This window comes from Pseudopodoces humilis, chromosome 20 (genome assembly GCF_049639895.1).
Source record: "Pseudopodoces humilis isolate 2021_Gansu_Grassland_sample_001 chromosome 20, ASM4963989v1, whole genome shotgun sequence".
NCBI classification, from domain to species: domain Eukaryota; kingdom Metazoa; phylum Chordata; class Aves; order Passeriformes; family Paridae; genus Pseudopodoces; species Pseudopodoces humilis.
This window is the reverse complement of record NC_142219.1, coordinates 10,216,187-10,230,451: the sequence shown is the minus strand read 5'-3', so window position 1 is coordinate 10,230,451 and position 14,265 is coordinate 10,216,187. Positions and strand designations below refer to the sequence as shown.

The 14,265-nt window shown below is 42.8% G+C and overlaps 1 protein-coding gene across 2 annotated transcripts in view; it reads left to right on the top strand.

The window, feature by feature from the left end:
* GCN1 (GCN1 activator of EIF2AK4) overlaps positions 1-9,993 on the top strand; it is a 38,206-nt gene extending 28,213 nt beyond the window's left edge. Inside the window, exons 47-58 of one of the 2 annotated variants that reach the window (XM_014253887.2) lie at positions 256-348; positions 594-737; positions 1,659-1,928; positions 2,041-2,154; positions 2,670-2,900; positions 3,513-3,706; positions 4,277-4,391; positions 5,429-5,525; positions 6,377-6,522; positions 7,122-7,226; positions 8,485-8,703; positions 9,267-9,993. In XM_014253887.2, coding sequence (XP_014109362.2) covers positions 256-348; positions 594-737; positions 1,659-1,928; positions 2,041-2,154; positions 2,670-2,900; positions 3,513-3,706; positions 4,277-4,391; positions 5,429-5,525; positions 6,377-6,522; positions 7,122-7,226; positions 8,485-8,703; positions 9,267-9,392 — 1,854 coding nt within the window. In that variant the 3' untranslated portion in view covers positions 9,393-9,993. Of the gene's footprint in view, positions 1-255; positions 349-593; positions 738-1,658; positions 1,929-2,040; positions 2,155-2,669; positions 2,901-3,512; positions 3,707-4,276; positions 4,392-5,428; positions 5,526-6,373; positions 6,523-7,121; positions 7,227-8,484; positions 8,704-9,266 lie in introns of both variants that reach the window. The other variant, XM_005524421.2, reaches the window with a different exon arrangement.
* The last annotated feature ends 4,272 nt before the right edge of the window (positions 9,994-14,265 follow it).

Here is a 14,265-nt window from a genome sequence, read left to right as displayed (position 1 = left end):
GCCATTGTCACCCAGTGTCACCCAAGTGGCATGCTTGGCCACCATGCCTGAAATGGAAAATCTTTCTGATGTGACAGAAAACATCTGTCACATCAGATGGGGTTTGCTAGGTACTATGAGAATATGAGAACATTTTTGAGTAGAAGGACTTGGTTTTGTTTTTATGATGACATGGGAAATTGTCCCTTGAAACAGGGCTTAGCTTGGTGTGTCACAGATCATTTCTCAGGTTTGTCTCTTTCTCTTTCCCTGTAGGATAATGAAGAGACAGCTGACTTTGCTGTGGATGGTCTTAAACAAGTTATGGCTGTCAAGAGCCGTGTGGTGCTGCCTTACTTGGTGCCAAAGGTACAGCGGGAAACAAACTTTAAACTTTCTATCTGTGCTGTTTCCTCTGCTTGCTGCCAGTTTTCTTTGGACCAGTATGGCAAAAGGGAGAGCACAGTCTGACATTTTCTTGTGATTTTGTGCACAAAACATTGTTACTTGGCTTGTGATGCATAAATATTTCATGTTGCAGAGAAAGTGAGACTCCCTCTGAAAAAAACTTTCTGCTTTTCTCAATTTTTTGGTGTTATTTTTTATTTTTGTAGTTGACTACCCCTCCAGTGAACACCCGGGTGCTGGCTTTCCTCTCCTCAGTGGCAGGGGACGCTCTGACACGGCATTTGAGTGTCATCCTGCCTGCCATGATGTCTGCACTCAAAGAGAAGCTGGGCACCAGTGAAGAGCAATTGGCAAGTAGCACAGCTCAGCTCTTTGTTGTGACAGGTTGCCTGAAGATAGTGCACCAGGTTTACTTCCCAGCCCAGAATCTGTGTTCTCTAGATTCACAGATTGCATGTTTAATTCAGTCCATTAGCTTCTCCAGGATGAGTCTTTTTGCCTGGTGGCATATTGTGAGTCAAAAAACGTATGCTTTCCAAATCTATTTGTATCCATTTAAAAGTCTCCTTGGCCTGTTACAAGATACAATTCTCAGTTTACTTATTCATGGAGAACTGCCAGAAAGTCTAGTTAACTTTGTGTTTATTCTTGGTGTAGAAGACTGAGGGATTAAAGGGCTGCAGGGAGGAAATCTCCCGTTTTGCATGCTGCACTCCTCCCGTACTGCTTTCCAAAACATCTGGTGTTTGGACTCCAGAGAACATCTTGGAGTTGTGACTGTGGACAGACATTTTCATAATCAGTTGGTGAATTAGGAATGAGTGACAGGGTCCTGTTGTCTTTCTGCTGTGGATACCCATTAGATCAGCTTCTAGCCTCAGGTCTGCCTGGAGATCTCTAATGTACCCACAGACGTGCTTGTAATTAGTGCTGTGATGCACAGCATTAAACTACCTAAATCAGAAGAATGTTATCTGACAAGACTCACAGTCTCTCATGGATGAGTAAGATGGGGGAGACTGAGCTACTCTAATTTTTGTAAATTAGCCCTCCTGCACCTGCTGCAGTGATCAGTTCAGCAGAGTTTGGCCACTTGTTTAAGAATTGGTCATACCTGTGTCTGCACCAGGACTGAGTCAAGCCTTCAATGGTGATGTGATCAGCTCTTTAATGAGAAACAATTAGCAAGTGGGATAACATGGAGAAACCTGGGGCTAAACTTGGCTTTGTTCTGTTTGAGAGCTAATATAAAGTTAATTTGGATTCTTCAGGAGATGGCAAACTGCCAGTCTGTGATCCTCTCTGTGGAAGATGATGTTGGACAAAGAATTATAACTGAAGATTTGCTAGAAGCTACCCGCAGCCCTGAGCTGGGCATGAGACAGGCAGCAGCTGTCATGCTGAATATCTACTGCTCCAAGACAAAAGCAGACTACACTGGGCATCTCAGGAGCTTAGTTTCAGGCTTGATTCGCCTGTTTAATGACACCAACCCTGTAGTTCTGAATGAAAGCTGGGATGCACTTAATTCCATCACCAAGGTGAGAGGCAGCTTAAAAAGGTTACAGGAGTAATGCCTGGCCTGAGAAGACTTCACAAAAGATACATGGATGTCATGTTGCCTGATCTTTGTTTTACCCCTCTCTCCTGCAGAAATTAGACGCTGGGAACCAGCTTGCTCTCATTGAGGACCTGCACAGGGATATCCGGATTGTAGGGAATGAGGTCAAGGGCGAGCATGTGCCAGGATTCTGTATTCCTAAGAAGGTAATGGATCAGAATGAGCATGGATTCATCATAGGCACAATAACCCACCTTTGGGGAGGGCTGATCGATATTACAGCTATTAGAAGGAATAACTATTTAGGCACCCCAAACCTATATACTGGGGGACTTTTTGTAGGTTAGAGCTTTTGAGTAACCCTACAGAAGACCCCTCTTGCAATGAAGTCTCTGACAATTCTGTTATGCATGTAAGTTATGGTTGCTGGCTGCTTTTTGTGGGGGAGTGACACTGGACTTCTGTGCCAAATTTCTCTGGTTTAAAAATTCCCTGAGCTGCCACCACTTTTCTCATAGCAACTGGCTTAGTAAGGCGGAGAGGCATGAAATCAAACCAAATAAAAGTAGCTCTGTCAATGTGGAATCAGGCAGCTGAAGGTCAACAGGAAATTGAGAGAGACTCTCCAAGTTTGTGCATCTGGTGTATAATAGGAGCAAAAATAAGATACATATTTCTTGCATCTTAGCTTCTAAGCTTTCTTATCTGATTTTCGTGACAGGGAGTGACTTCCATACTTGTGGTGCTGCGGGAAGGTGTTTTAACTGGTAATCCAGAACAGAAAGAGGAGGCAGCAAAGGCCTTAGGGCTGGTTATAAAGCTGACTTCTGCAGAAGCTCTCAAACCATCTGTGGTGAGCATCACTGGGCCACTCATTCGAATCTTGGGAGATCGGTTCAGCTGGAATGTCAAGGTGGCTCTGCTTGAAACCTTAAGCCTTCTTTTAGCTAAGGTAAGATTCAAAGTTTTGGACTGTGGTTTGTGAACATTTTCCATGGCAACCTTCAGAAATATCTGCTGCTGTTCATGTAAATACAGCTGGGATGCCTGCTGCTGTGGATCTGATATGTAGGAATAGCACTGTAACTGGATTGCATTCTTCCAGCAGCTTCTGGCCTACAAAAAAAGCCCCCAGTGCTGAACCACTGGGCTTCTTAGAAATATTGATAAATGCCGATCCCACTTTCAAGTGATTAAAACCCACCATGTAATTAATCTCTCCTTTTTTATGTATTGTTAAGTGCAAACATTTTATGTATCTTTGAACAGAGCTGAGCTTTTATTTAGTGCTATGAGTACAAAAGGCTGTTCATGATAGTGTAAAATTTCTCAGTGCTACCCTTGTATTTCAATGTGAAGAAAAGATGATTAGATTGGAAAAGGTCAAAGGTTTTGTGGTAAATTGTTATTTCACGTTTTTCCTGTTTTAGTAATGCGATAAGATTTAACGAGGGCTCTCTGATAACAAACTGCTATAGAAGAGATCATGCTGTTTTCAGGCTTTGATCTCTAGCTGCTCTTTAATACTTGACCCAACAGTTGCCCTTCTTCCACTCTGGAATAGGTTGAGATTGCTCTGAAACCGTTTTTGCCTCAGTTGCAAACAACGTTCACCAAAGCTCTGCAGGACTCAAACCGCGCTGTTCGCCTCAAAGCTGCTGATGCTCTTGGGAAACTCATTGTCATCCATGTCAAAGTGGATCCTCTCTTCACGGAGCTCCTGAATGGAATTCGCTCCAGCGATGACTCTGCCATCAGGTGAGCTTCAGCTGACAGCTCAGACCTTCCTGCTTACTGAGGATGAAAGAAAGAGCTGGGATGAATAAACAAAACCCCCAATTAGAGTAAGATGCATGTATTAATGAAAGCAGTGGATTGTAAACCAAGAATGGGGATTATGGGACCTTCCTGTGTCAGAAGGTAAGCTGTGAGAGTATTTAGGAGAAAGAGTGCTTGGGGTCTGCCCAGTTCTCTCCTGCACATCCCCAAGCAGCCCACTTTCAGAAAAAAGGCAGTATTGACTTTCAGTCTGAAGTAAAGCAGCTGTCCTTGTATCCTAAAGGCACAGATCCCTAAGACAGCAACTTCCTGCCATGATAGCTTTTTTAATGGTTGAACAATCAGAAAATATCTGTATTGTGTTAGACAGAAATATGGAAGCACTGTCTAGGATGGTGTCTCCAGCAGTGCAGAGAAGGGATCACTCTCCCAAACTGCAAGGCATCTCAGTGTAATTGCTGTGCAAGGATCTGTAGATATCCAGAGCAAAATTTCTCTTGGAGGGTGGGGGAGAGGCAGTGTCTGACTGTAGAATGTGATCTCTTCCAGGGATACAATGCTGCAAGCGCTGCGGTTTGTCACACGAGGAGCTGGTGCAAAAGTAGATGCTGCAATTAGGAAGAATATTAGCACAGTGCTGCTGGGCATGCTGGGACACGATGAGGTACTGCTTCAGCCAGCTGCAAAGGTCCCCTACTGCACACAGTCTTGCTCTTACATTTAAAATCTGAACTTTCTAACAGAATTACTATCTAAAATAACTTCTGGGAACATTACTAATGATGTAGTCACAGTGAAGAGTTGGAGATTCCTGGTAACTCTGAAAAGCTTCCAGTTTAATGTTTCCTTGGCAACTGCATACGTGGGTTTGACCTACAGCTCCTTACTAACAGGTTTCAGGTAGCTCTGCAGTCAGGGGTTGCTTTTTATCTTGGAGAAAGCCTGTGGTACCTTCAATATATGCACAGATGTGTTTGTAGTCTCTCAGGTAAGGTTTATTATTCTGTGAGAATTTTTCAGATAATGGCAGATCTTTCTCTAATGAGAGAAGCTCTCCAAGTTTAATATAGGGTCTTCTGTATATAGCAGATAGCAACAGTAACATGAGTGAGATTAAATTAATCATCTAATAATTTCTTTTTTATGTTAGTCTCTTGCAACAGACATGCATATGTTGACATGCTAGAAGTAGAAAAATGGAAACATTCACACTGGGTTGTAAATTTGGGGGAGAAGTGGACAGTCCATGGGATGGTCACATAAGGAAGCCAAAATAGCAAAAGCCTGGAAGTGTTAAATAAAAAGTAGTAAGAGTTTATGTCAGAGATCAGCTCATCCAGAGATGGCTAGAAATAATGCTTACAGTAAGTGAATCAAAACTAAGCACCTATGAACTCATATTTTAAAACACTGAATTCCATCTTTATGACTTTTCCATTTAACAAATCAGAACTTAGATAAGATCTGCAATTCTTCAGTCTCTGCTGGCTTTTTTTGATCTTAGATTTGGTTTTATGTTCCATTACATACAAGAAACCATGTGAACTGAAAGAAATCCTCAGGGAGTAGGAGTGAAATACTACTATTTATTTTCTCCTCCTCTTTATTTCCTGTCATCTTCTGACACTTGTTTTTCTTGCTGCCTGTCTCTGGGGTGTGTTGAGCTCAAGCCGTGTTCTCTGTTCTCCCATCCCCTGTCAGGATGCCACCCGCATGGCCTCGGCTGGCTGCCTGGCAGAGCTGTGCGCCTTTCTGTCCGACGACGAGCTCAGCACCGTTCTCCACCAGCACTTACTGGGTAGGTGAAGCTGTTTACAGGACTGGAACAGATTCTGAAAGGAGGGAATATTCCTCCTCAGCCATTGATTCAGGCTAACTTTGTGACTGAATCTCTGCTCTGTATTTTCTTGTGCTTTTCTTTGCTCACGGCCCTTAATTCATGCACTCTGGTCTACAGGGAGCACAGGTTAGGTTGTCACTTGGGGTTGCCCAGACTTTTTTCTCTGGATTTGTTATCTGATGACTTGATAAAAGTACTAGCATGGCTGAGTAATTGCTGTTGCCGACATGAGGACAGTTGGACGTGACAGGATGTTCAGTCAGGGTGGACAGGAGGCCATCCCACCTTTTGGAAGAGCACTGTGATCTTAGATTGGTTGATGCTAATTGCATCACATCTGATGGCTTCACATGCTTTTGGAGAATTAACTAATTTGCCTCTAAGTTAGAAAAAAACATGAGTTTTATAGGACCCCAGTGTTTGAGTGTGTTATGGATGATTCTCCCCTGTGGGATTAAAAAGGAAGTCTGTTGGCTGGTTAGATAGATTATAGATGACTTTTACACATTTATTAGAGAGTCAAAGCTTGTCTAACTTTGAACTAACGGAAGTATCTTGAGTTGAACAAGAGAGTCCCTTCTTTGCATCTGCTTCCCTGCCTGCCCAGGTGGTGTTTCTGTCTGGAAAAGGTGCTGCATTTTAGCTCTGTATGTCTCTTTGGGAGAAACAGAGGCAGCAGGGCACTATTTTAGATGCTGCTTGTTACTTCATTTTATGGCAGTGAATTGACAAACTGCCAAGAGCCTTTCAGATGAAGAGGACTGGATAGCAGGAGCCCTACCATTGTTGTGTTCTTTCCTCTGCAGCAGATGTCTCTGGCATCGACTGGATGGTGAGGCACGGGCGGAGCCTGGCTCTCTCCGTGGCTGTGAACGTGGCTCCTGGCAGGCTCTGTTCCCCAAAATACTACAGCAGTGTCCAGGAGATGATCATCAACAATGCCACGGCCGACAGGGTGAGTCCTGCCCAACAGCCGGGAGTGCTGTTGCAAGCGCTTGTTGGGAGCAGTTTTGAAAGGTGTGTGAACAGGTCCTGTGTTACCAACCAGGACAAAAGCCCCCAAGTGCCATCTGAAGATTCTCCCTTGGCTAAATGCAGCTTTTATGGTGAAATTACACAACTGTTCTGGTTCTTTGAGTTCTGATCTCTGGGGAGATGAAGATTAAGTAATCTTTTAGTGCAGACTAGCTTTCATTTGGAGTAAATGACACTCCTGTTTCCCTAGAGAGTTCTCATTCACAGACTAAGTTTGCAAGAAGTGGAAATTACTCATTTTAGGAGGAAGATTTTAAATCTGGTGTTGAATGAGTAGTTTGGGGTAAGAATTTTGTGGGCTTGGTGGGGCCTGCTGCCTTACTTCCTCTGGCTCATGGTTGCACTGGGATTTTCTAATCATATTACCCAGTACCATTAACGCAATGTTTTCCTGCTTTGTTGGTGCTGTTCTTTTGAAAGATGGGTTTAGCCTTCCACAAAAACTGACAACCCATGAGTTTGGTTTTAAAGGCTGTTGTTGAATTCTGCTCTAATAGTACCAATGTCTTTATGTTGAAGATCCCCATTGCAGTTAGTGGCATCAGAGGAATGGGCTTTCTCATGAAATACCACATGGAAGAGGGAGGCAACCTGCCTCCCAAACTTTCCAGCCTCTTTATTAAGGTAAGAATTTTCATGTTAACAACCTGGTGGTGTTCTTGTGTGATCTGAATCTCTGTTTGACCTAACTCATGGGTGGGTCTGTCAAGTCCCTGAAAATCTAGATGTTTCTTTTTGAAGAAGAGTGCAGATAGAATCACTGTACCAGCCTGCTTAAAAGCTGTGAATATAACACTGCCATCCCTGCTCTAACATGGAAATTTGCTTTTGAGCTTTCTGTGCTGAATCCCAAGTCTAATTCTTACAAATGCATTTCTCCCTTTGCAGCAGCAAACAGTTGGCAAAGAGGCAGAGAAGAGTGTGAGGAAGCTGTCAGGTTTTTAAGATTGCTAAAGGTCAAACAGCCTTTGCTAGAGATGTATCAAATACCAAAACTCACCAGACCTGAGAACATTGAAATTAACATCTTTTTCAGTTCATTTTGATTTAAATATTTTTATTCAAAATTCCTTTATTGGTTGTTTTGTTTCTTTTGATGTGTGGCTGGGGTTTTTTGATTTCTTTAGTTATCTGCCCTCCCCAAACCCCAATATAAATATCCCTCTTGGTAGACAAGGATAGAGAGGGGTGATGCTGCAGCATGTTATATTTTCAGATTTTACATTTCTTTGCAATTTACTTGAAAAACTACCAAGTTGACATGATACAGGTCAATATTCTTCAAAGCAGACTTTTTGTTTGGAATCCAACTTACCTATATTAATATAATAGTATTGTGTTAAAATATAAAATATCACACTTGCCACAAAACCTTTATCACCATATTAATAATGCACTTGACGTTCAGATATTAGCTTTCATGTTTTAAATGGGTTAAGATTAAAATATAAAACTCTCATTATTTGAATTTTGAAGTGGAATCCACTGTTAAAATGCACCCAGTATTCCAACCAGACATTGACTTGGCTGTTGTTGCTGAAGTGAGTGTGTTGTAGAGGTGCTGACACTATCAGCTTTTCTGCACTTACTGGTCATTGTCATTTCCTGAGACAGTTGAGATGAACACGTGACACTGTCATTAACTACATATTTAGAAATTTTCTGTTGAAAAGTTGTTTTCTTTTCAAGGTTTGACCTTCTCCTACACAGTTTAGTCAGACTTAATTGGTAACAAGTGTGTATCTTGTATACCTCTGATTTGAAAACTGCTTGCTTTTCTTAGCATAGTTTTAAATACTTCAATTAGAAAAAAAAAAACACAACTGCTTTAAATACATGTCCTTGGTATATCTGAATGTAAGTGTATCTTTGTCTCCTTCAGTGTCTTCAGAACTCATCCAGTGACATAAAGTTGGTTGCAGAAAAAATGATTTGGTGGGCAAATAAAAGCCATCTTCCCCCACTGGATACTCAGACAATTAAACCAATTCTCAAAGCACTTCTGGACAACACAAAAGACAAAAACACCAGTGTGAGAGCCTACAGTGACCAGGCTATTGTCAACCTTCTGAAGATGAGAGCGGGTGAAGAAGTGCTTGAGGTATGAGACATATTAAAAAAACATAATTGTTGGTAGTAAGGCTGTGTCACCTCCTTCTGCTGTTATCTGTGTGGTCAGAATGCAGCTTCAGAATGTGCTGGAAATATGGAAATAGAATTTCATCTATGAAATAGATGAGGTGGGGCATGCCCATTTTCATTTAGATCTTCAGCAGCATTCTAATGCTAAGCTCTGAAGAAATCAGCAACACCTGTAGTGCAGCATTAATAGACTGGAGGCATTTAACATTACCCCCTTACGCCTTGCCTGTGCTGAGTACCCTCAGCTGGCATTGATCATTCATTGTTTTGGTCACCTGGATGATCACAGTGGTGCTAGGGAGTATTTAGGATGGACTACTTCATGCATCCGTTTCCAGACCTGTCTTCTAAGTCTGACCTGCTTTTGGATAGTTCCCACATCTGGAATTGTAAAACCAGGTGAAGACTTTTGGGACGTTTGAAAGATTTCAGTTGATACAGCGTGTAAGGCACTTAGACTCACCCTGATTTTGAATGGTGCGTCGTAAGGAGTTGGTAACTGGTGCTGTCTCCCTTCCACAGTCAGTTTCCAAGATTCTGGATGCTGCCAGCCTGGAGCTTCTCAATGAAAGCTGCAGGAGGTCCCTGCGGAAGCTGGCTGGGCAGGCTGACTCCGAGGAACAGATTGATGACACTATCCTGACGTGATAAAGCTCCCTAAGACCAGGAAACACTGAACCAACGGCTGCATCAGCATTTCAACTCTCAAACACCTATTATAAATGTTTTCATTTTTGAAAATGTTAATTCTGATGGGATTTCATGAAAAGGACTCCCAGAGAGTATTTTAGTATCAAATATACCAGAATAGCCTTAATTAGACCCACACTAGATGAAAATTAAAAATTTGGTCCCCTTTTTGAAACAGATAATGTGCAAGAGACAGACATACTAACCAATACTGGTCAGCTGTGGCCAATTGTGAGATGTGGCTAGAGCACATCAGGCTTAAACTCTGGTGACAATTATTTCCTTTCCAGGGTCTGTGCAAAAACTCCAGTACTGGAGGTATTGTTGGTTTTTCCACACACCCTGGGAGGCAGGAATAGAACTCAGTGAAAGTTCAGTTGTATTGTTTCTGTGTACTGCTAACTTGCTGCTTGTGACGGTTCTGAAGACTGAAAATCCCTGTAAAACGGAGTATTTAAAATAGCCTTAGAAATCACAGATGCGAAAGGGGGATTAAATGCAGTCTGTTTAGAGAAGGAACATTTAATAAAGGTTCTGACTTTGATCCTTCTGATGTAAACTGTTCTTTTTACAAATTCATTTGTCAACAAACTTATACTGTGATTTACTTTTCAGACCTGTTTGTTCTAGGGCATACAGTTTGTAGAGTGGACAGTGCTGTGATCTGTGAAAACCTTTTGTGAAACTGAGGCAAGACAGGAACTTTTTATGACATTTAATGAAATTTTTAAGTAATTACTCTTGTTAATTTCCAAAGCATTTTTGACTACAGACAGCTTTTTAGTTACCCAGCTCATGAAAAGTCTTTTGTATTTACATCTTCAAAGGCTTCGCAAGATACTTGGCATTAGGTTTTTTGGTCAATGAGCTGTGCTGCTCCAAGAAAGTATTTTTTTTTTTTTACCTGGCCACATACATCTCTCTCGGGAAAAAAAAATAATTCACTAGGACATTTTATGTCACTTGATAGAAATAGTGAAAATCTTGTTGCAGAATACAAATTTTTAGAAGGCAAAATAAGCTTTACATTCCATGTAGAGCAATAGTTAAGTGAGCCTTATCTATTTTATGAAACTCACAGAAGCTGGTTGAACCTGAGAAGCCAGAGCACTAAGATTTGTTTTTACATGTGGGTGGGGGCTGAGTGTGTAATCTCCCTTGCTTGTAACTCTAATGGCTCAAACCATGATGATGGGAGAACACAACACTACACACCATAAAATCTGAGAGCACAAAGTGGAGCCCCATGGGAACACACGTTCTACTAGAAGCAATTTTCTGATATGGCAGTAGCAGCAAACACAGGAACATTTTTATCATACTAATGCCTCAAACAGTAAGATACAATTGTGAGCAGGTATTTGGGAGTGCTGTGGTTTATTCTGGTCAGAAGTATGAGAATCTGGCAAAAGATTCGTGGTGCTTTGTCAATTCCCAGTCTGTGGTGTAACATCCTGACAACAGATTTGCTATAGCACTTACTGGAAGGAACTTGGGAAATCAGCTATTTTACTCTGTACCTAAGATAGGTTCAGCTCCCACTAAACCATGCCTAGCTGATTGCCACACAATTGTTTTTATAGCATTGTAGAATGGAGATTCCATAACCTCTCTATGCCATCTATTTCATTATATGAACTTATCAGACTGTCAGAACTTACCTCATGTCTGAAGAAAAAGTTTTCCTTGCTGCTACTTGAGTAGCATTGCTACCTTTCCTGTTCCCACAGACATTCAAAACAGCTCATTTTTGCAGCAATTGCATGGTCACTTCAGTGTCCTCACCCCTGGATGAAATAAATTTAGATTTTCTATGCATTTTCTTAGAAATTTCCATGTTTTCTAAACTTACACCGCTGCTCCTCATGTTTGTTTGTTTCATTCTGACTCCTCTTTGCCTCGAGGTGTCCACTGCTGGCCCAGGTCTCTGGAGAGTTGTTCTGCAAGCCCCACATAACAAACACAGTTGTCCACCCCAACACAAGGTCTGGCGGTTCCCTTGTTGTACCACCATGTTGTTGACACGTTTAATTTGTGATCAGCTATGAAGCCAAGCTACAAAATGGCTCTTAAGCTAATTATCTCTAATCTTGTATTTATGCATTGGATGTATTTCTACAAAACTGCAGCGCTTCCCAGTAGGTCTGATGGAAATTGTGTTCTATTTCATCACATTTAGCTGCATTCTGAAGGTGGGTGTCAATTCTGATTTTTGCCTTTCAACATACTTGTGCATCTGAAATCCTCTTAAAAGTATGTATTTTGCACTGAATTGGTAATACTCAAGAGTGAAAACTCAAGTAAATGCTCTTAAAAACTTGGCAGCTTGGGGCACTGGAATGAGTTTCAGCTGTGATGAATTAGCTGTGCTTTGGGATCACAGAACAGCAGTTAAAACATACAATGCAAAAACCTCTGCCCTGAAACATGTACAGGATTTTGTGCCATTCAAAACCTACTAAGTAGGTGTCAAAAAGCTCAGTGATTGTACTGGAATCATTCCATCACTGCAGCCAGGAGGAATGAAAAAATGGCAAGTTTTGGTGAAGAATGGCTGTTTGAGCTCTTGGTCATGCGCACCTTGGCTTACCTATTCTGATTCCAACAGATGCTCCACATAAACATGGGAAAGAAAATTATAGGTAAATTAAGCCCATTTTGTTAACTTGTTCATTTTAGAATAGAAAAAATTCTATTATTTTGGTGATTTGTAGTTCCAGCTTACGTAGCAGCAAGTGGAAAAACTCATTCGTCTTCCCAAATACCACCTGAATTTCTGCTCTGAGCTTAGCTGTTCCTGAGAGGGAGGAGTAAAAGAGAGCTCGCTTGCATTGTGGTGAATATGCTGGTTTTTCAGTCACAATGAAACACTCGATTTGGATTTTGATAGCTACTTTTTGCTAAACTATTTATACACTGCAGTATAACATATCAGAGAGGAAATACCCATAATTTTTACCACAACATGAGATCTGATAAATTGTTTGTGCCAACTTGGAGACTAGAGAATTATTTTTTTTTCTCATATAAAATGTCTTAAAAATACCAGTTGTCAGTAAAAGATAATTTTTCCCTACAACTGATGGTAATAACATCTTTGAACTGTCAAGCAACTGTCTCTTGAGTGACAGCTGAATTGTGTGTATTTCAAGAAGATCAAAAAATAATTTATGAGAGAGGTTTAAACTTACAAGGTGCTAAAAATTACAGTGGGAGACAAATGCAAAAGCATAAAATATTCAAATAGTTTGATTTTTTTTTTCATTAGTCACAGTTCTTACTGTCCATTTTATTTGGTAACATCGTGATGCCTCACACTATTCACATGATGGGCTTTCATGAGCTTAAAAATAGAGGTAATAGGAGTCACTATCATTTTGGGTTTGAGCTGGTGGTTTATGTGCTGGATTCAAGGGATTTCCCTGCAGCTAGTGTCCTCAGTTACTCTGAGGTGCTGGGTTGCATGATCAGCTTGTCTGGGGTGGGTGATATAGATACATGTATAGATAGATATATGTGGTGCTTAAAATGCCCGAGTTGCAGCATGAATGTGGGCTGAAGGTCACATGAGTGGATTCCAGGATGCACAGGGTGAACTTTGAGAACTATAATAATGTTTTTGAAGGTTAAGATTAAGAAAGGTTTATAATTAAGTGGGACAACACCCACTATCCCAGGTTGCCCCAGTCCCCACCCAGCCTGGCCTTGGCCACATCCAGGGATTGGGCAGCACAGCTTCTCTGGGCAACCTGTGCCAGGGCCTCACCAGCCTCACAGGGAACAATTCCTTCCTAACAGACTCATTTATAATCTATAACAATGCAAGTTCTTTAGTGCTAATATACCTCTTCCCATCTGAATGACAAGGCATGTTAGTAAGACAGGTTTCATTATTTTTTCTAAGAAAAAATTCTCACTGGTACCTGGGATCAAACTGAATTAATCAGAGCAAAAACTCAGCACTTTTTCTTGTGTTATGTCTCCACTTAAAAGCGGCAATCACCTAAAAAGTGACCACAGCCTTACAGAATTTGTGTAGTCAATGTCTGTGCAACTGGTAACAAAATCACGCAGGCTGTTGGATGATTGTGACAGTGCTTGTGAACTGCAGATGTGAGCTGGGGACGGTGCAAGCACAGCTGCTGATGGGCGTGAATTCAAGGCCCTTCCTGACCCATCCACAGGCACATCTCTGGATTAAAACCCCCCCAAGAATTTAATTTCAGACTGGCCCGACTTGCCAGGCCTGTGACATACACTTGGGCATTTCATATCACTGCTGTGGGGCTCCTCACCTGCGGCTTGGGCTGCGACGGGAACTGTTCCTACACAAATCGCTCCTTTAGAGCGGACCTGGGAGTGCTGCGGATCCCTCACGCCTGATGCTTTCCTGAGGGCAGAGTCACTTTCTGCCGCGTCCTCACACGAGCACCTACGGGAACTGGGGGAGGGGGGGGGGGGAGGGGGACAGGCTGGCGCCTGACAGAGGTCTCTCGGCGGCTCGGCAGTCCCGGGCCATGGCCGGGGCGCGGACAGAGGGAGGACAAGGTTCCCGTGGAGGGGAAGCGGGGCGCGGGCGGCGGCGGGTGGGGAGTCCCCTCACGCGCCCTCCATGGCGGCCGGCGCGCGCCAGCCGCTCAACCGCCGCCCCCCCGCGCGCAGCTGCGGGCGCGCGAGGGCGCGGCCGTTTTCCCGCGCAGCCGCGGGGCGGGGCCGGCGCAGGCGCCGCAGCGCAGCCGGCGGCCCCTGGCGGCGGGCCCCCGCACGCGCGGCGGCGGCCCCGCTGTCAGTTCCGGCTGTTTGTCCGGGAAGTGGCTCCGGCCGGAGCCGC